At 42.2% G+C, this 23002-nt stretch overlaps 1 protein-coding gene across 1 annotated transcript; it reads right to left on the reverse strand.

Moving 5' to 3' along the window:
- Positions 1-574: 574 nt before the first annotated feature.
- SERINC1 (serine incorporator 1) lies at positions 575-17853 on the reverse strand. Its single transcript, XM_074862400.1, has 10 exons — positions 17677-17853; positions 11743-11904; positions 10197-10390; positions 6992-7071; positions 6661-6798; positions 5556-5725; positions 5342-5432; positions 4066-4207; positions 3725-3955; positions 575-2204 (listed from the first exon to the last, which is right to left on the reverse strand). Exons 1-10 carry the CDS (start codon positions 17713-17715, stop codon positions 2066-2068), a joined length of 1386 nt encoding a protein of 461 aa, XP_074718501.1. The 5' UTR covers positions 17716-17853; the 3' UTR covers positions 575-2065.
- Between the last annotated feature and the right edge of the window lie 5149 nt (positions 17854-23002).

Below are 23002 nucleotides of genomic sequence, written 5' to 3' on the forward strand. Positions count from 1 at the left end.
AGACAGAAGCTCCACTGGGGAAGATGCTCCAGTGAAGGGAGGAACTGGGTTTTAGTAACCTCATACATGCAACAGGAAAAACATCTTGCACAACTAGCAGTGCATTTTTTTTTTTTAAAGGAATAGTCTAGCCACTCACACAAGCAGCTGAATCCAGAGACACAGGTGATGGTCATCCTTCTAATTCAGTGACTATATTTGTTCCAGGCCTCAGGAACTGCTGCATTAAAGCTGGTGCTCAGGTGTCTTACCCAAACATGCACACAGGATGCACAGCAGCAGTCACTGCAGCAGGACAGCAGTCACCTCTGTGAAGCATGTTTGTGTTTTCAGAGATGGGTGCAAAGAGCACAGAAAGAAGAACCAGAAGAAACCCCACACGAGGGGTTACATGTGATGCCCCAGAGCAAGGAACTGCTGAACTGCCACACCAGGGTACTTGGCAGACAGCTGGCAGCTGTCACTTCTCAGAAGCTGACAAGTGCTGTAAAGCATCCCAGGAGCAGAAGAGGAGACAACATGAAACCCCACACTAGCCCCATGTGGCAGCAGTACAAGACATCAAAAGTCACTGGACATTTTCATCCAAATTTATTTATTAATAAGGTAACAACATATTCCAAATTATTACAAGCCTTTACTAATCTTTCCCTTACCATCTCAAGTTTGACGTGTCAGACTTCTGCAGTAAATGTCAGTCTTTAGGTGCAGAAATAAAATAAAAGCTTAGAGAACAATCAGCAAGAGTAAGTAACAGTATAAACACCACGGTGACAGGTCAGCATGACATCTGCTGAAGGCTCAAGGGTCACTCCCAGTCAGGCTGCTCTAGTCTCAAATTGTAGCAAGTAACATACAAATACTGCAGCTTACACACTGCCCTGACAAAGCAGCAAGCACAAAAGCATTTAAGATTTCCTAACTGCACAGGAACTATACAGTATTTTAATCAAACAGATTAATGTCTTGCCTCATGCCTAGATTTAGACTTTTTAGGCTCAAGTCCTTCTCTGGCACTGGACAACAAGCAAAATACTTAATACATTAAAAGATTTCAAAATTTAGAGCCCCAAATATATTAAGAAACACTTTTGTTGAAGCCTCAGTTAATGCAAGCCTCCTTCAGTTACTGTACTTTCAGTGCTCCTTTTCCTCCACTTCTTTTTTAACGACAATACTCAAAAAATTCCTCTAAAGGGCTTACACAGTTTTCACCACTTGGCTCCTCACACACTCTGTGATTGTAGCTTAGCCAAGAAATACAAACCAGCAATAAATTACAGCACAGCTATCTCATTTAAACTACTTTTAAAAAAAAAGAATAATACATAGATGCACATTGTAAACAAGTGCCTTAAAAAACATGCTTTGGAGCATCTGATACCAGGATGTTTTTCCCCAGGGTGTCTGTCCTCCTGTCTGCAACGTCAACCCAACAGCACCCAGGAGGACATCGGCTCCTCTGCAGCTTCAGGTGGAAGTTTCCCCATTTAACATCTGGGCTGAGGGTGCTGCTGCCCTCCGTACATGAAAAGGTCAGCCCGTTAGCGCCAAAATGCTGCAAGATGTCCTGTAAACTCCAACATGCAGAGTTTTGAGTCTTAACAATGCTTACTCAAGACTTACTTTGGAATCAAGGCAACAGGGATCAAAGGCAGCTCCTCCTTCACTTGCAAAGCCTGGTCTAACACTGTTTTGTTACCCTAATTAACACTTGCACTTCTTTTCCTACAGCTATTTAATGCAATTGAGGGGAAAAAAAACCTGCTTCCAAAAGGTCTTGATCTTACATCTAATGCTCCCGAAGCACTCAATCTAGGAGTAATCCTATGAAAACCATCATTATAGTAATTGTCACTGAGCTCAGCTAGAAGACGTCATTTAGTGAAATGACAAAAGACATGATTCAAGGTGATCATGCAGAAGAAAGCGGGGGATACTACATGGATAGCACACGCACACACGCGTGCACACACACGTATTTACAACTGCACTATTATCGGGAATACTGTTTGTTTCAAAGACGCGGTGAAGCTAGCACAATCTCCCTAGAGAGCAGCACAGCTTAGTCAAAGTCACGGTTTGTAAGAACCAGCGGAGCAACCAGAGTCCACACGTACAGCACGATGCCAATCCAGCTGGAAGATATCTTCACCCAGACAGACGGCCATTTGCTGGTCATTGTCTCATAAGAAGAATCCGGACTGTGAAAGAAAGAAAAAAGATAATTTGCTATTTTTGTTTCATTATGACATACTTGTGTAGTAAGCCACTCGTCAGCACTGTTTTCACAGTAGATCATTTTCACTGCAGCTCCACACCTCGAAGGACACTTCTACCCTTCTTCCAGGCTGTTCACACCAATCTGTACAAGAACACCATTTGTAAGCTGGTGTCACAGGAAGGTGGAGAGCAACAGTAGCCCAAAAAATATTTAGTAAGAGAAGCTGTCAAGAAGCAGAAATAATTATGAGGCATCTTTAAGCAAATCTGTGGAAAGGCAGGGAACGGACAGCATTTCTAGATACAAATAATGCGTTTTACCTTGCCAAAAGACAACACCTAGAAGAACCAATAATCTTGATGTCACATTGACCCAAGCTGGGCCACAAATCACATCTACAGCAGTACTATCTATTAAGAGTTACTTTTGAAGGTTGCTGTTTTGATACAAGTTGTCCTTTAACAAATTATTAGAGACCATAATTTACATTTTCAAATTCTGAAGAACATCTGCTCAAGCCATTAACATAATAAAAATTCACATATATGAGGACTATTTTATTGTGAGGGTTTTTTCAGGGAGGAGACAACCTGATTTCTTTCCACCAGATGCCATCAGAGTGGCTGAGGTTGGAAGGGACCTCTGAAGGTCACCTGGTCCAACCCCCCTGCCCAAGCAGACACACCTAGAGCCAGCTAACCAGGACTATGCCCAGATGTCTTCTGAGTATCTCCAAGGATGGAGACTCCACAACCTCCCCGGGCAACCTGTGTCAGCATGTGATTGCCCTTTCAATCCAAATGTGTTTCTTGATGTTCAGGGGGAACACCCTGTATTTCAGTGTGTGCCCATTGCCTCTGGTCTTGTCACTGGGCACCCCTGAAAATAGCCCAGCTCTGTCCTCTTCACACCCTCCCTTCAGGTATTTATTTATATACATTGATGAGATCTCCCTGAGCCTTCTCTTCCCCAGGCTGAGCAGTCCCAGCTCTCTAAGCCTCTCCTCATATAACAGATGCTCCAGTCCCTTCACCAGCTCTGTGCCCTTTGCTGAACTCTCTCCAGTATATCCATGCCTCTCACACTGGGGAGCCCAGGACTGGACCCAGCACTCCAGGTGTGGCATCACCAGTGCTGAGTAGATGGGAAGGATCACCTCCCTCAGCCTGCTGATGTAACATGTCCCATCTCCCCTTATATTTAGTTGTTATAGAATTTAAGACTCTATCCTGTTCACTTCAGCAGGACGTATTTCAGCAATGAATCATGAGAATTACCTTAGAATTATCTTAGAAAATATGATAGGCACATGTGAACAAGGTTGGCTACTCCAATTTACAAATACAATTCATTTAATGTAGCTCAAACAATATACTTCCCTTGAGAAGTCCCATTCAAGACCTACATTCCTCACAGCATACAACTTATGCCTCCTTGTCCAGCAAAAGATAGCATCTTGGATGTTCATTATGAGTGCAGTAAGTTATCAAACATAAATACCTGTACCAGTTGGTAAGCGTCATCATGATATACAGCGATGCCAGGAAAAGCATAAAATGAAAGAAGGAGTAACTGTAAGTAACTCCATCCCTCTCGTTATCTATGGCTCGGTGAACATCATCTCCATCATCAAGGGAGCCGTCGCTCCTGGGCATTCCATCCTCTATCAGTGTTGATTCATCACTGGTCAGCATCAGCTTGTTAACTTGGCTGTTGTTGGATGTTCGGATGCTGTATTTGACAGGAAAGCACACAGCACAGTTACCCAAATAAACACAATTCAGTATCTGACAATTAGAAATAATACAAGTTAACAGGAATTTTTTTTAAAGGAATCTTACCTTGAATAGAGAACACACAGCAAAAACAAAACCAGTCCTACAATTCCTTGTGCATCCCACCACTGAACTACCTGACCTTGGGTTGGAATGGTGGTGCTGTTGTAACCAATGATGCTCAGCAAACTTGGGTTACAGCGCCTATCTGTGGGGGAAATTACAGTAGAACTTACATAAAACAAGAACAGAACAAATATTTAATACTACATATCCACACTGAATGCATGGTAATAGAAAGGAACTTTGTGACTGTGACTGCCTTGAAGTAAAAAAGCTCTGAATCTAATTTTAGCCTACTGAGCCTCTCTAAAGCAGGCAAATGACAGTATGTCGCCTAAAAATCTGTCTCTTTAAGCAGATAAAAGGATTTTAAACTTAAGATATGCATCAACAGCCTTACTGTTCCATCTCATATAATTAGATGCAACAACATAAAAATGCTTTGCATATTAAGCTTTAGGAATTCTACCACTAGAAGTTTGACAAACATATACTCTATAGATGGGGTAACCAGAGTCATCTCAGAGTTGGAAAAGAATGCTACAAACTCGGTTTCATATTAACAACACTTCCCAACCCCCAGCATCCACAGATAACAGATGAAACAGCCGTAAGTAGCAGACAATCTTATTTCCCCATAATTACTGCAGGAATTAGATATGACTCATGTGTGCTGTTACACAGAAGCACAGAAGATTGTCCATAATTAAGATAAAAGGGCCAGAGACCCAATTAAAAACACCAAAAATCAATATTTGGCTGTTTCTTTTGATCAGCAGAATTTCTGAATTTTGTTTGTTTGTTTTATAGATGATCAGCTGTTTTCAGACACAAATTGATAAATTTTTAAATTAAATAAATTAAGTTTATTTTTTTTTTAAATCCTCAGTTCAGAAAAATACATTCAGTAGCATCTCAGTCACCAGGTAAGAAACGTTAAACCTGGTAGGGAGATGAACCTTCCAGACACCTTGGAAGAGTGATGGTAATCTGCAATATCTAAGCTTTAGAATACTACAGTCCTGTAAATAATAGGTAGAAATTCCTCCATACGATAAACATAAGAGCAAGTGAAAAACACATTATCTTTGGAAGAACTATTTCTTCAGTATTATTACAGAAAGTTGGGGTGGGGGGAAGAGAACACGAACGAGTGAGTCCTGCCTCTAACTGGCATGCATTATAGTACCCCATTCTAACATTGCCTTGCAAAAAGGTGAAGATACAAGTTACTGCTGAACTGGTTACCCAAAAAGCCACACAGGGTTACTACACTTACCTGGTTCATTGGTCATAGCTGACCAAGTCAAATACATTGTATAAATTGTGATGACAGAAGACTGCAGCAAACCAGATCTTGGCTGAGATTCCTATACAAAGTAGTCATGACACAGCAAAGTTAGGCAAACAAAAGTCTCAGGCACGATTATATTATAGGTTTCCGGGACTGGTAACACAATAAACCCCCTAGAAGGTAACAATCAAAACTATACCTGAATCTTTGGCAGAATTGACATTACAGAAGCACCAATACACAGCAGCATGTTAACACTGATGAATGTCTTGTTTTCAGAACAACCTTCTGGATGAGTGTAATAAACATAAAACAAGACAATAGCTACTAGAGACAGCAGATAATTGACAGCTGTAGCTGACAGCAGAGCTGTGAAAAGACAAAAACAGAGTTAAACTGGTTAATAATGAAGACTATTAAAACAAATAATATTGCATGATTATCAGGTTTTGGATATGGTATACAATGACAATTGGAGAGCAGCTCTGGGCACTGAAATGTAAAGTAAATAAGTTCTTCTCAATACTCTGAGGTGTTGAAAAGAAAGAACACAATAAAGGGGAAGCCTGAAGTCATACTTGATTCTCCAGTGCTCTAACAGCAACCAAGAGCAGCAAGTATGAAGGAATACAGGTATACCACATACACTTTGGCTAAAAGCTTAAAAAAGAAACTGAAGAGCTACTTCTCCAATAGAAAAAAAACAAAGTCTTATTTCCAAATTCCATCTTATTAAAAACATTAGAGTGAAGTGACCATTACACAGACAAGCTGTGCTGTCTTCTGAAACAGCTAATCTATTACATCTGAAATGCTTCATGAATATTAACATATTATTTCTCCAGTGAGATTACTTGTACTCTCCTTCACTATCGAAGTCTTTCACTCAGCATATACATTCTAAGAATGACAGAAAGAAAAAGCATTTGAGATGCTTATGCTCACATAAAGCAGTAACAGGCTAGTTCATTTTTAATCAGCACCGAGATGTAACAAAACCTGTGGCTGGAAAAAAAAAAACCAAACCCAAAAACCTACTACTGCCACTTCTCTGCTATTATAAACTGAACCCCTGCTCCCAGGGATTAGATCTCAGAGGCTGCTGCCCCTCTCCCTGCCCCTCTCTTACTTAACTTGCCATCAAAAGGACAGTCAGACAATGGAGCTGAACTACACTATCTGAGAAAACAATACTTATGCATGAAGCAGCCCTTCTGCACTCTGGTAAAATGCACTACTCTGAATAATTTATTTAACATAACACACAATGAAATTTACAAGTTGATTGTAGTACAGTCCTTTACCTGCATACCAGCATCTCGAGTTTCCTTCCTCCATTTTTTCAACCCAAGATTCATTCCAGGAGTGGGCAAAGTCAATTAGCAAGACCAGCTGAATAAGAATGAAGCAGAACGCCCCAGCCATACCTACATAAAACCACACTAAAAGAGAAATAAAACAAAACCAGTTCAGAACCGTAGATAATTTACCACCCTGTCTTAATGTTCCTAACACAGGAAAGTGCTATAATTACACAGCTACAATTAAAGCTATAAAACACCAGCATGCACTTAGTTTCGTTTTAAAACCAGTTAGGATTGCACCATGATACAGTGGAAGACAATATTCCCTTACCAGTTGTAAATGGTCCCTCTGGTATGAAGAAAGCTCCAACACTAATTGCAAGTGCTGTTGCAAATTTAAAGAACCAGAATCTAAAGGGAATAAAAAAAAAACCAAAAAGTCAGGCAACTGCTGAAGTCTGATCTAATTCACAAAAACTTGTAAGTATACAAAATGCACATTCTTAAGAGTTGTTTTTTAATTCACTCATTCTTAATGCACTTCTTTTGAAGTAGGATAAAAATCTTATTTTATCTGCTCAAGACTTTTTCTCCAGAAAATCATGCTTAAACTGTGCTAGACTGACATGGAGTTTACACATTTCCTAGAGATACCTCACTCACGTATTACAAATGAAGCCAAGGTGGAATGTAATTGTGAGTTTTGCTTTGGTTTTTTTTTAAGAAGGTTTTTACTAGTGAGATTACTGAACTGCCTGCATATCTGAAAAATGGGTTAAAAAAATCCCTACCTGTTTTTAATATCAAAACCAAAAAGGTAGGAGATCTGGTTGGTGCCTACAGTGACAGAAAACATTATGCTGGAGTTCCCTACCAGTCTCGATTTATTTCCTACAAGAGCGATGTACAAAAGCCTGGATTCTTCCCACCTAACTTCAGACTCTTTAGGCCTAACATGTGATGAGGATTTATCACAACTATAAAAGTAAAGGATTTATCCTTCACAGAAAGGACACAATCAAATTCTAAGTCCCTGTTCCACTGCAATAGCAATGGATTTTTTTTTTCCAGTAAAAGGTATGAACTCATGCACAAACAAAAAAGCAGACAAGAAAATATCTTCCACCAAAGATTTACCAAACTCACCCCAAATAGAGACTGTGTACAAATATACCCTGCATAGCAAACTTCAAAAAGTTAGGCCAACAAACTGTAAGAAGGTGAAGACTATTTTTTCCAATCACAGTGACAGGCAGCTCCAAATATAGGCACAGTACCATCTATATGTACTTCAAAACTGAATATAGCACAGAGACATGTATCACACCCCCGTGATGTCAAACACTTGCACAGTTTTCAAGCTTTCTATCCCTTTCCATTTCTTCCCGTATTTTGCACAAGTTTAATCTCTCCTTCTGGCTGTTACAATCAAGTGATGGTGACCAGAAGAATAAATTCCAATTGTGTGGAGAGGAACTATGTGAGATGACAGAAGTGAAGAATATTAGAAAAATGGACTAATTCACTGGGACATAGAGAAGTGAAGAAACCCAGTTTGAAAGCTGAATTAACTTATAACATTTATGGTGTAATACATACCCCACTAAAACTAGTTTTTGAATCCACATGTCAAATTTTATTTTAAATCAATGTCATTCTCAATTACAGAAATAAGAACAGGTTCACGTTTGTATAAATTTCATCTCTAATTCCAGACTTTAAGGGATCTTAACACTGTATCCATCCAACATGTGACAGCCAAAAACAATACTTGTCTGAAGTAACACCTACAGTTGCTATGCATTCTGTGCAAGCCACCAACAATCCTGTCAATACATTATAACTGATTTTTTTATCATCATCATCATCAACCTGAGGCAAGAAACCATTCTGACTGCTGTCACAAAAGCAAAGAAGGTTAACATTGGCACTGGATCACATTAATGGGCTTGCATGCAAGTATGAAAGAAAGGTAGTACACATACATGGGAAAATCTAATAGTCTGAATATTTCAGATCACTGACAGAAAGATTACATATCAAAGTATTACTGAAGACACATACAATTTCAAAAATCAGAACCATGGTTTTCATAAAGCTACCTGTAATGCATACTACTGAAGCAACAAATTATTACAGAAGTGTTGGAAGTAACATTATTAAATGTTTTACCAGTAACAGTTAACGAGTATCATTTTTCCTTCTATCCTAGTGCTGACAGTAGATTGGTTAAGAAGAGTAAACTGCTATGGGCTGCATAAATAAAACCAAAATTTGTACGGGGGAGCACAACCCCAGATAAGGGTATCAAGAAGATCCCAAACACTTAAGAAGCACTTTTAGGTAAAAGGATTACACATCATGTAAAAGGTGTATTTTACATCCTATATCAACACTTTGGTTTTTACAGTATCTGAACCATTTTCTTCTTGCTTGTAACAATACGCTCTCCTGAACAAAGCAGGGCGGAGAGAAAGGCTGAAATGAGCTACTGCTCATTTACCAGGCCTCTTTTTCTTTAGACCAAAACAAAATAAGTAAACAAAGCAATATTCTGTTCAGTCTTAATTATCTTCTTTTCCCCTACAGAAATAATTTGAAACTGTTTCTCATTTTGCGCTAGAAATGCTTAACCTTATTATACTGAATATAAAATTTCTTTAATTTTATGGCTCAGCTGTTCATAGCTTCTGCTAAGTATAATCATCTTGAAAAAGTAGTAGTCTAAGCAATCACTGTGACCACCAAGACTAGGCACCATAAATGGTTTTATGCTTTTTAGTGCCATGCCCTATTACAAATATTTACATCTCCTTGGTTCAAGAAGCTACATTACACATAGGCTGAGTCTGGATGAAAGCTACCACTTCTGTCAACTCGCAAGCTGAAATTCCACCATTATCATTATAGTTAGAATTCTCAAATGGCAGAAATACAAAGGAAAAATTTACTGGGAAGCTCAGAAACTAAATGCATAACTTGCTCTTCTTTATGCAGAGGGGAGACTGAAGAAAAGGTAGCACAGAGGAAAGAGGTATGTTATATATTTATATAGCGATATATATAACTGTTATAATCTTTAAAATAAAACTGTTCAGAAAAGAGCAAGCCCTTACAAACATCAAAGTTAAGAGGACTGTAATTCCTAGAGGACAGATGAAGCTTTTTAATCTTTCCATCTGTTGAAATAAATCTCAGTGGAATGAAACTTAGTACCATTATTCATGTCTGAATATTGTCATCTCTGGACAAAAGCAGAATCTCTAATCTTGGGAAACCTCCGGACAGATTATCCATTGTCATAGTTCAGGCTCTGAGAAGTGACAGTCATGTGTATCTTTTCCTCTTACAAAAATTAATCTGCCATGTCTAAGAACTCTAATAACTTTGAATGCCCTCTACTGCAACAACACTCCTCTAGCTACTATGAAATTCTTTGTGGAACAGTAAATGTGACCAGCATGCTCAGCCACAGGCTTTATTTTCACAGTAGCTGTATCTCATATGCACACACCGCCCTCATTTCTGTATCTTACCCATTGTGCACTGCTGCTCTTGGGTCGTTGCTGCTCTTCACTTTGATCATCAGTAAGGAGAAGAGAAGGAAGAACATGGCCATACCAAAGCACACTCGGTACACAGCTTTGTAACCAACTAGTACATCACAATTCACATGGCCATGCACACCAGGAATAGTTGTTCCCATCCCTCCATCACAAAATCCAGGGATCTGTGATAAAAACAAGATACTTCAGTGATCTGTAAAAGGCTTTCTGTGAGTAAATACCTAATCGCAATTAATTAATATACAATTCATTAATATTGTAATATTATGCAACTATTAACACTGCTAGCCAATAGGATACTGAAGGGCCGTATTGTCAGTTATAGTCCAACCAGAATATTAAACACGTTCAAGGAAAAAAATCCTGCAAATTTTAAATAAAAACAAATCTTATTAACGGGGGGGGGTGGGGTGGGGGGGTGGGTATTAGCCATTTCAGAACTTCTCAAAGATACACAGTTTTCACATGTTGATCTGAATCAGGAGATAAATAAAAGATCTGTGATTTGGTAAATTTGACTTGACAGTTACTATCAGGTTCATGACACAGCTAAGAGAAGGCAGCCTCTTCACATCTCTCTAAAACAGAAACAGCCTCCCCCCAAAAAGTAACATCACCATAAACTAGAAGTATCTGTAACTCCCGTATGAAACAGCTGAGAATATCCTTTCCAGTCATTACCAGACATGAGCAACATCTTTCTGAAATCAAACCACACTGCAGAAGACTGTAATTTTCTTTCCTAGGTGACTAACGTGGCTCTCACTGAAGCTCTAATGTGGTTACTACACCACACTGAAATAAACATTTACAGATCATTTGGGGAGAAGAAAAATCAAAAGCATGCCTAACAGAACTTACTACCTACTAGGAAAAAATTGAAGACAGCAAAATGATTAACAGAACCAAAGCACGTGCAATCTGAGTTCAGTGAACCTATAAGCCCTCCCCCATAACTCAAATTATCACTCTGTAATTTTTACATGAGCTATCATATCTTCATATTATGAACTAATAAACTGTAAAATCCTATAAGCACTTCCTAATTTCCTTAGTGAAAAATATGCTATCATTAGTGAAAAATATTTTTGTTATGCTTTTGCAGACTTTAAAATAGAATTTTGACTAGTACAGCACAATGAAACTAGAAGACATCCTAGATCATTTTTTCTTTTATTAACAGCAATCAAAATCAAATGCCACAAATACAAACATCTCCAAAATATGTAATTTAAAACTCCACATACATAAATTACATTTTCTTGTTTGATACGAGATATTTTTTTCTGCTCTGAGCTATTAAAGAGGTGCAACTTTATTTCTAATTAGTGCTTTTCATCTATGCAGTGACTATCCCACAAATTCTTTATTTTATCTACAATCAAATTAATGATGACTGTGAAGCACAGGCGGCAGCAGGATTACTTATTTCCAAATATAACCCATGCTTTCAAGATGTCATTTACAATTATCTGTGACACTTCTACCAAACACTTAAGCAAAGAAGTAACCTGACCTTCTTCAGCTGCTCTTCCATGCCTGGTATTAACATCACACAGGCAACACTCACGCCAAGAAGTAAAAAGAATGCATAAATCAGCCGAGTTATGGTGGAGTTGTTTCCACTGGGGCAGCATCGGCAAAGCAGGCACGGGGCACTTCCACATAAGCACGGTATCTGACAGAGAGACAGAATATAAACTCTTTAAGAAGTTTTGCATTGCTAGATTTCAGTATTTAATCCCATTGCACAGATCATCAGAAGTTATGATGGAACATGACTCATCCTATGCATCCCAACACGAGGGCAGACTGAGTCGCTGCAACACATTACAGAGCCCCCGAAGAGTCTTGGCAGCGCTTCCTAATTCGCCACCGTACAGCGAAATTAGTGCTCTGTCAAAAGTAATCATTTATCCATTCAGAGGAAATAAAGACTGGATTCGGGCTCATTTGTTCTCTTGAATTATATTTAATTTCAGCTGAGATGCAAGGATTGCTTTTAGTTAACAACTACCTCCTTCCTTCCACAGCTGCAGAGATTAAACAAATGTAATGTACCACAGGAAAAAAATTTGAGCACAACTGCCATCAAGGTACACTTTTAGCATCTGGCAGAGTTGGGCCACAATCCTCACTGGGGTCATGAGTGGTACTGGAACACAAACAATAGGTAAAATGCATATTTAGCAGCTACTCGCATATTGCCTAATTCTGTTAGCTGACAAAGTTAACTTACCTGATGTAAAAGCTAGAAACCACAAGAACAAAGCAAACACACACCACACGTATTATCGTTGCTACCAAATATCAACAGCAAAAGTGGACAGGAATGCTGTACAGCTGTAACGATACGAGTGAAAAAAATAGAGGACAAAATTTACCTGTATTCAGTTCTTAAACAGAAAGTCGTGGGAAGAAGGAAAGGGAGCAGATAGTGCTATTTCACCGGGGGGAGGCGGGAGGAGCGGGAAACATACTTCATCCCCCTTTGCAATTTTCTGCCACTTGCTGAGTGACAATTCAGGAAGCCAAAGGGCAAGGTTTCACAAGTAAACGTAAGCCAAAAGAGGAAAGGCACAATCAAAATGTTTTGGGGTTGTTTTTTGTTTGTTTTTAATTTACAAATAAATTATTTTGCCTAGAAGACATGGAAAATCCTTGTGAGCAGGTAACAGCTAAATTTTGGAGGCCACGAATTTTCCAGCTAAGGCAAAGTTACTGAGCGAGCGCTGCCCTATCTGAGCTACAACAGACAATGCAACCTCTGACAGATACTGAACAGGGTAAAACTCACCTTCTCCCCAGCACACACACAGGGACACCTCTGCCATGTGACAAAAGCCACAGGTGTTAATCACCACATCAAAGACACCCAGTCACACGAGATCATGACTAGCGACACGGCCACATGACCAGTGAATGTCAATCACCCAGTAAGACTGGCATGTGTCAGAAAGAGTTCCTAAAAGTTTAGTCATATGACAAACAAAAACGCCAGCAGCCTGACACCGGGAAGGCCCCAGGGCTTGCAGGGAAGAGTAGACAGACTGCCACAACAGGCAGCCTCCAGAGAAGCCCTCAGGAAAAGGCTCAGATTACTGTTCTTACAGGTTCAACCAGACCCACACACTGAACCCACAAACTGGGTCTTTCAAATAACTTCCTTGTATTCTGTTTGTACTTGTGTTCCTTTCCAAAGACAGAGGATCCAAGCATTTTCACTCCACTATGCTACAGGATCACCTGTAGATTAGCAAACTTCACTATTAAACTTGTCTTGCTAAAAGTGAAACTAGGTAGATTCTCATTATAACTATTTCAGTATGTAAAAGATATTATATTGCCCTGTTTTACTTCCTCCTCCACTCAGTATCATTATAGCACACAGAGTATGAAAGTGTTGATTCCAGAAGAGGTTTCATCTCGATATAATAAAGGCATTTTTTATAGTGAGAACAATTAGTTACCGCAACAACCTCCCCAAGGACATGGGGGAGCCCCCATCACTGGAGGTTTTCAAGATGTGACTGGACAGGGTGCTGGATCACCTCATCTAGGCTCCCTTTCCCACAAAAGATTGGACCAGATGATCCTCTAAGGCTGTTTTATGACTGCAAGAAACTACATTAGGGGTATCTATGCTTAGTAAGCAGGAAATATATGGCAAATACTGGCTTAGGATGCACCAGGATTTTATAGTACTAATGTATTACACTATTTCCTACACACACAAATAGCCTTTCTACTGAAGAACATTTCTATTCTCTGTTAAAAAAATTACTTTCTTGAACTAATTCTGTCTGCATTAATATATTTTAAAGATACTGTTGAATAAAAGGTTGAGTTTGGCAGAGTAGAATGTAAGCCTAGGCTCATCTGCTGCAGAAAATTTATACCAGACGGTCCTTGCATCAGAACTCACTTCTCTGGTGAATCCCAGTGTTGTTTGTTAAATACATAAATAACTCAAGTAGCTTCCTCCTGAGTGCATCAAGGGGAACACAGAGTAACGCCTGTTTCTAGAGCAATGGGAGGCTTACAGTGGCTGAAATAAAGATGGCTGTCCTCACTGGGAAACAGTGTGTCCCAAACAAGGCAACAGCCCTCACTTAAGTGCCTGAGCTCCAATACCAACTTCTAAAGCATTTCGCCCCCAACAGCTCATGCTTACAAGCTCTGATCACGCACACCTCTGAACAAGACACCCCTATTGATAATTGATACTATTGGTACAAGTTGGACACTTTCACAAGGAATCACATTACAGTCCAAGCCTCTCTTTCTTTTGGCAACACACAATAAAATATATGCCATTCTACTAAATACACATTATACTATTGGCAAAAGCCCTTTAACAAGTAACAGACTTCAAAAAGAACAGAAAGGAAAGGAAAGAACATTGAGCTCATGAAACTGAGTTTATCAGCAGGAGAGACAAGGACAGTTTGTGTCACTTTCTTCCTAAATTCAGAGCATGCCTCCTACAAAAAATACTACAGTATGAACAGTAAGATACTACCACATAGATCAAAGCTTAACTCCCCAGGTGAAACTCAGCTTAGTCATAGATGCAGACAAAGAGTTACTCTGCAATTAGTTTTGAGCTTGTTTTTGTAAGGAAGCTTAGACAACAGTTACTAAGTCACAACTACATAAATCTATTGCTATCCAGTATCTTTTGTACCTACCAACCAACTTGTATCCCTATACATTTTTGAAAAAAAATAAGCAGCTCAGTGGTGTTCCCTGAGGCAAAGTAAGAAAAGATAACCCACACACCTATTCTGGGAGCAGCCAGCTGGGCAGACGAGTTAACTCATGCCTGCTGAACTAGTCACTTCATTCTCTACGGCAGTGGAAATTGCAGGAGGAACACATAACAACAGGAATATTTCAGGAGAGATAAAACCCCACAAAACCACTGAAAGTCAAATTTTACTGTCCCTGATGCACACAGAACAAGTTTTTAATATCAAACATAATCTTCTTACTGGGGTAGTAACTGAATGATTATATACTGAATTAAGTATTCGCAAAAACACTAAGTCCCCCGCTGGGCCTAGTCAGGTTTTAGCTACATCATACTCATACACTTAAAAGGAACTGATTCAATCAAGATCTTTGCCTTCATAAAGTGAGCTAAACAGCAGCTGAGCTATTTCAGAGAACAATGCAATACAGGCAAGACCCAGCAGAGTGAAAATGGCACTGCCTGACCAATCTGGGTCATCAGAATCAGAAGACTTTTGGTGAGATGACAGTGCTCTTAAGGCCTTCCCCCCCATGCCCAACAGGCTCATCTTTGCTCTTAAAAACCCTAAACTGAAACACTGCCTGATCAGCACACAGTAGGACAGAGCTACAACCGGCAGTGACACCACACAAAAAATCCAGAATAAAGGTCTGAGGCCAGATGCTGGGGTCAGTTACCCCGAGGAGCTCTGCATGGCACAACACACGGCCTTCCAGAGAAGCTACAGCTGAAGCAATGCCGGCAGCAGAGTCTTCCCAGACAAAAGAGGAGTAGTGTTCCAGGCCGTGGCACAGTCTGAACTAGCACAAACTCCACTACATCTGGTTCCCCTGCTACTTCAGCCTCAGTTTGTTTCTCTTTCAGAGCCACAAAGGGCGTTTATACTGACATATCCTTAGAGACCAGCACAGGCAGATTTCTCCTATAAGAGCTATTATATAGGCTTTAAATGCTGATTAGCTGCAGTTTTAAAATGTGGAAAGAAAAACAACACTTTAAAACCACTGGGGGCGGGGAGTATAGAAACCAAAACAAAAACAACCCAAACTTATTTGTTTGGGCACTTTAAAGGAAGGAATGGGGGTCAGTTACCCACAATAAATCTGACTTAATCAAGATTACATGCTCATTTCTCTGTGCAGAAACAAACATTCAAAACCAAGAGGATTCTTCATGCACTACAAACACCAGCAAGATATCAGAAAGGCTGTTTATGCACTTGGAAACGTAGTATATATTAAGTATTTGAATTAGAACGTATAGTTATACTGTCACTCAGTATTTGACAATAATTTAAAGTGTTAACGTTAACTATATTCAGCTAGTAATTAAAGCCTAACTGGCTAATCCATTAAGTAGTGTTTAAAAATGTTAATTAAAGCAAAATGAATACTAACACTACTTCATTAACAGGATATTATCAGTGTTCTAGTTGCTTATTTACATGCATATCAGCCTGGAATCTTAGCTCATATATATTTACCAATTCTGAGATCATTTCACAGAATTTGTACAGAATATTAAGGAGTTAAGTATCATCTCTCTAATTAAATATCACTCTGCACTAGGGGAACCAAAGTCCGTGTATTTTGATAGCACAAAAAATAGGCGCTTGAATCAATATGAGGTTTTGTTAGACCACTAAGTTGTGTATATGAACAGTTTAAATACACGCAATTTCATTTGTCCAAGTATGGTACAATATTTTTGGTATGGAAAATTCAGGTTTTCACAATCCCACTGACCTTTTTAAGTCTGACGTCTAACGATTCACAATCCACCCCATTGTGTCTATTTGCATAGGGACTAGACTTGGAAAGACACCATCACTTAAGGATAAGACAGCAGTGCCTCAACTGAGAGCTGCCATGTAGGGTCTCTACCAACTTCCCTGCTTTTCTGCATAGTGCCAACAGTTTTAAAACCATCTTAAACTACTGTTTCCCATTAAGAAAAATCACCTGACAACGCTCAGCATGGTGGTGACACATCACCACAGACTACTGTGCCGTGAGAAAACGATGGCTCGGTAAGACAAAGGTGCTACAAAGGGTGGAGCTGCTCCAGACAAAGCCGTAAGAAGGAGGAATTAAATACAATTACTAGGATCAGGAAAACAGGCGATTTTTTTTTAAAAAAAAAGGCTGAATTTCAAAGCATTTAATTAGATTTTGACTCCTTTACAGATTTGGGGAGGGGAAGTTTCAGCGCACATAACAACACTTCCCGCACAGTAACGCGGGCTAAGCAGCAACCAGCAGCGCGACGGGCCGGCCTGCCCGAATAAGTAAGAAGCTCCCTACAGCCCCAGCGAACGGGCTTCGGCCGATCCCCGGGGACACCCGGCAAAGCCCGAGCGGGGGGGACCCCCACGGGGACCCGCCCCAGGGCCCGCCTCCGCCAGCCTGCCGGGGAGTGAGCCCTACCCCGGAGGAGCGGGGGCGGTGGCCGCTCGGGGTGGAGAGAGCCTGGGTGGGAGCGGGCCCGCAGCCTCCCAGCGCCTGAGGCGAGAAGGCAGCGCCACAGCCGCCTCCGCTCCTGGGAGACAAAGGCCCGGGGAGGCGACGGACGAGGCCCGGGGGGAGGGGGGGGGGGTTGGGGGAGGAGGTGGGGCAGCACCACCGCCGGCTCCGGGCCTGCGACGGGCAGTGAGGGGCAGGGAACCGCCGCACCGCTCGTCCCCGCCCGCCTTACCCAGCTAGCCAGAGAGCAGAGGCCCAGGACGCCGCCCATGGTCCGCGGCGGGCTCCGGGTCAGGCCCCGGCTCCTCCAAGATGGAAGCGCGGCGGCCGCGGGCTCTCGAGAGGCTTGTTTACTGCTCCCGACGGCGCTTCCGGCTGCTCTGACGGCAGCCGCCAGCGTCACTTCCGGGGAGAGGAAGGCGGGCGGGGCGGCGGCGGGGCCGGGGCGGCTCGGCGGGCATCCCGCTGCCAGCCCCCACCTCCGCGCAGACTCGGGTTTAGGCTTACGTTTAGGTTTAAACTCCTCGTCCCAGAGCTTGTGACCGGAAAAGGGGCTAGTGTGCTCGGAGCGGCCCGGCTGCGGCAGGGCGGGGCCCGCTGCCCCCGCGCACCGCTGCCGCCGGCGGCTGGCCTGGGCCGGCGGCCGCCCGGCTGGTCACAGCCCCCAGCGCGGCCTTCGGCGCCCCCTGGAAAGGCCGCCCGGCTGTGGCGGCCTGCGCCGCCACTGCGTGTCGGTCACCTCCCCTGGTGTGTTAAAAGGGTATAAAGTGGTTAAGAGTTGGCCTGTGCTGCTCTGTGGCCTTCCCACACGTACCTAAAGCGGGAGTGCCGGAAAGGTGTTGCCTGGAGCGAGGGGGCAGCTTCCCCGCAAGAGCTGCCAGTGCCCGCTGTGCTGTTTCCCAACACCTCCCAAAACCAGCTAACAGGCTGGAGCTGAGCGGCTGTAGTTTCCCTCACCTGAGCAATACTAACAGGTAGGCTTAATCCCATAAAAGCCGTATAAAACCATATAAAGTTTACATCAGATTAATTAGGGACTGCATTTCTTAAAAGTACTAATAGCGTTGGGCCTGTAGGACCTTCTAGGTGTTGTGGTGGTGCTATGTAGAAGATGAACATAGGCTGAAAAAGAGAACAGTCCAAGATGAAAAAATGCTCCTCAAAAATATTTATAAAATAATTGGACAATCAAGAAACAATCTATATTTTAATAATAGAGACATCATAATACTGAGGACACTGCTTCAGCTAAAAAATACAAACATTTCATTTGTCAAATAGGTTTTAATATCCAAAAGTAAGTTCTTGAGAAGAGTAAAAAATTACAGAATCACAGAATTTCACAGAATCATCTAGGTTGGAAAGGACCTTGAAGATCATCTAGTCCAACCATTAACCTAGCATTGGCAGTTTCCAACTACACCATATCCCTCAGCTCTATGTCAACCCTATTCTTAAACACCTCCAGGGATGGGGACTCCACCACCTCCCTGGGCAGCCCATTCCAACGCCTAACCACCCGTTCTGTAAAGAAATGCTTCCTAATATCCAGTCTAAACCTTCCCTGGCGCAACTTGAGGCCATTCCCTCTTGTCTTATCACTCATTACTTGGTTAAAGAGGCTCATCCCCAGCTCTCTGCAACCTCCTTTCAGGTAGTTGTAGAGGGTGATGAGGTCTCCCCTCAGCCTCCCCTTCTCCAGACTAAACAACCCCAGTTCCCTCAGCCGCTCCTCGTAAGACCTGTGCTCCAGACCCTTCACCAGCTTCGTTGCCCTTCTCTGGACACGCTCGAGTAATTCAATGTCCTTTTTGTAGTGAGGGGCCCAAAACCGAACACACTAATCGAGGTGCGGCCTCACCAGTGCCGAGTACAGGGGTAAGATCACTTTCCTGTCCCTGCTGGCGACGCTATTTCTGATACAGGCCAGGATGCCATTGGCCTTCTTGGCCACCTGGGCACACTGCTGGCTCATGTTCAGCCGGCTGTCAATCAACACCCCCAGGTCCCTCTCTGACTGGCAGCTCTCCAGCCACTCCTCCCCAAGCCTGTAGCGCTGCTGGGGGTTGTTGTGGCCCAAGTGCAGCACCCGGCATTTGGCCTTATTGAAACTCATGCAGTTGGCCTTAGTCCATCACTCTAGCTTGTCCAGATCCCTCTGCAGAGCCTCCCTACCCTCGAGCAGGTCAACACTCCCACGCAACTTGGTGTCATCTGCAAACTTACTGAGGGTGCACTCGATCCCCTCATCTAGATCATCAATAAAGATGTTAAACAGGAGTGGCCCCAAAACCGAGCCCTGGGGGACACCACTCTTGACCGGCCACCAACTGGATTTAACTCCATTCACCACAACTCTTTGGGCCCGGCCATCCAGCCAGTTTTTTACCCAGCAAAGCGTGCGATCATTTAAGCCTCGAGCAGCCAGATTTGCCAGGAGAATGCTGTGGGAAACGGTGTCAAAGGCCTTGCTAAAGTCAAGGTAGACAACATCCACAGCCTTTCCCTCATCCAATAAGCAGGTCACCCTGTCGTAGAAGGAGATCAGGTTTGTCAAGCAGGACCTGCCTTTCATAAACCCATGCTGACTGGGCCTGATCATCTGGTTGTCCCACATGAGCTGTATGATGGTACTCTGGATGAGCTGCTCCATCAGCTTCCCGAGCACCGAAGTCAAGCTGACAGGCCTGTAATTTCCTGGATCATCCTTCCGACCCTTCTTATATATGAGCATCACATTGGCCAATTTCCAATCTGTCAGGACCTCCCCGGTCAGCCAGGACTGCTGGTAAATGATGGAAAGCGGCTTGGCGAGCACCCCAGCCAGCTCCTTCAGCGCTCTTGGGTGTATCCCATCCGGTCCCATAGACTTGTGTGTGTTATGTGATGCAGTAGGTCACTGACTCTCTCCTGGATTGCGGGGGGGTCGTTCTCCCAGTCTCTGTCTTCTGGCTGAGGAGGCTGGATTCCCTCAATACAACTAGTCTTGTTATTAAAGACTGAGGCAAAGAAGGCATTAAGCACCTCAGCCTTTTCCTCATCACTTGTTACCATGTTTACTCCTGTGTCCAGCAGGGGATGGAGGCTCTCCCTGGTCTTTCTTTTGCTATTGACATACTTATAGAAACATTTCTTGTTATCTTTGATTGCTGAAGCCAGATTAATTTCTGGCTTAATTGAATATTTAAATAAAATATTTAGTAGTATGAGGCAGAACATTTCACAGGGAGTAAACAATATGTAACTTCATTTTACAAATTAAACATTTTTGACTCTCACAAGTTTATCATCTTACTAACATGCGGTTATTATGGTACTACAATACTGAGCTACTGCTCAGGTTAGACTTATCTATGAATTGCTAAATCTATCATTTATAATTGATTTTAAAGATAGTCCTAGCTTCAAAATCAAACATGAAAAGAAAAAGCTAAGAAGGAACTTTTCAGGCTGAAGGTTTAAGGCTGCAATTGTTCAGTGATAAAAAGGAATGGAAATAATTAACAAAGTGGTTATAGCTATTAGTTTGAAAGGTAAGTACACAGAATTGGTAGACACTGAATGCTGAACTGAAATAAAACGCGATATGCGTGTCCTTACCAGAAGGCTAAGAAAGCTTTGGAAAGTCTCTGTAAAAGTCAAAATGTTGCTAAAGTGAAGGTACTTGAGGGTGGGAGATGGGATCGACTGCTGGTTAGGTTGCATTTGCTCTTTGGCTAAATATTCTACTCCCCAGCGGCCACCAGGCTCTCCTTGGTCTATTGCCGACAAGCACCTCTCGGTCTTGCACTGAGGCAACAGTCAAGGTGCGGATGAGCTCTGATCTTAGTGTGGGGTCTGAGCCTGAGCCATCTTCCCCCCCAAGACTCACTCTAGTGTAAGGGGACCTTCCCCCACATTACGTGGGGTATTGGGAGTGGATTTGCAGCTGCAGCAAGGGGGAGAAAAGGCATGGAGAGAGGAAGGCAGCGAATGCAGCTCTCTCCTGCTCCCTATCCCTTGGGGTGGGAGGCTGGGGTTGGTGGTGAACAAGGATTTGGTATCTGTGTCCCACATCTCCTCAGAAGGGCAACGGGAGGGCAGGGGATGGGGAAAAGTGGTGGAGTCCCTTTAGTTCTGCCAGTAGATCCACAAGAGTAATTATTAATGATTGCTTTTGTTTGTGCATTAATTTGAGCCTGTAAAGTGTGCTGTGTTCATCTACATAGCACCACCACGATAGGTCCTGCAGGCTCAACATCAGCTCACAGTGGCTTGTGTCGTGTGATGAATTCATAATCTCCCAAAACAGGAGTCCATTCCCTCTCCTTTGTGAAGCCCTTAATCTTTTCCAAAGATGAGTTTTCATTAGTTACTAATTTTTTCTGCTTCCTTGCAAAATCCCTGATTCCTGCAATCTTCACAGTGCACTCTTTTTCCTTACAAAAACCTCTGATAGCCAAGGCACGCAATTTCTGTCCAGATCAACCTGATCTCTTTTCTTTCAAAGTGTGAAATCACATCATTGTTCTCTGATACTTTCATTCTCTCTGCTGTCTTATTTGGAGCATCTACTGTGGAAAGATACTGAAGCATTACGCACGCTTCACTCAACCAAGCCCTCCTCCTCCTCCTTCATCACACGTCTTTTCTAAGAAATTGTAAGAGAGAAACTATCTGCTACAGGAATTTATCTTCTGGAGTTTTATTTCACTTTCAAGTCATACAGCTTGCCTGACAGCTTTAAATCATATTGTGAAATGTCAGTTGTGTAGAAACCAGCAGTTTCTCAAAATTGTTCTTTGGGAAATTGAAGGTCTATTTTGACTGTTCATATGCTGCTATGGAAATGCTTAGGACTTTGCTTACCTTCAGCCACGAAGGTAAACACTTTCCTTTGTACTAGAGTTTCTTTTAACTATTTGCTGTCAGTCCACTTGCCACTGGAAAAGCCTCTTGCAGAATTGCTAGGTTCGAGTCCTTTCTTTATTTTCATTGCAGTGCTTCAGTTTTATTCAGTTTGAAGGGAGGTGAAATCCTTCATACACAGTTATCTCTCAGATGGCTTCACCAATGTGATCTCCTGCTTCCTTGTGAGCCTCCTGAGTTTGTATGGATATGAAAATCATACTTGTCCATTACTTGAGTAGTTCTCTGAATTTGTTTTAAAAAACAACAGGACTTAAATACCTGAAATAATTTTTGGGGTTTTTCTCCTTTGTGTTAGGGAGCTTCTTGCTAAAAACTGCCTTTTTGCCAGATGCATATTGGAAAACAAGGCTTTTTCCAGACTGGAACCTGTCAGTTCCATGGTCTGCACATGCAACTTCCCTCAGCTCTTTCACTGAACAGCAGATCTGCAGAGAGCCCAGAGCTGCATTGTGGCGGATCCCAAACAGCTACACACACCTTCACCGGCAGCAGGAAAGCCCTGGTGACCATTTTGTCTCAAGTTCATGTCCTCAGACCACTGAGAGGAAGGGTGAGCTAGACAGAACAAGATGCACTAAACAGGCTTATGCTTTAGGCAAGGCTTTTCCAAATCCATAGTCTTCTGTTAGTGGTTCAACACACTGGTA

Source organism: Strix uralensis, chromosome 3, assembly GCF_047716275.1.
Source record: "Strix uralensis isolate ZFMK-TIS-50842 chromosome 3, bStrUra1, whole genome shotgun sequence".
Lineage (NCBI taxonomy): Eukaryota > Metazoa > Chordata > Aves > Strigiformes > Strigidae > Strix > Strix uralensis.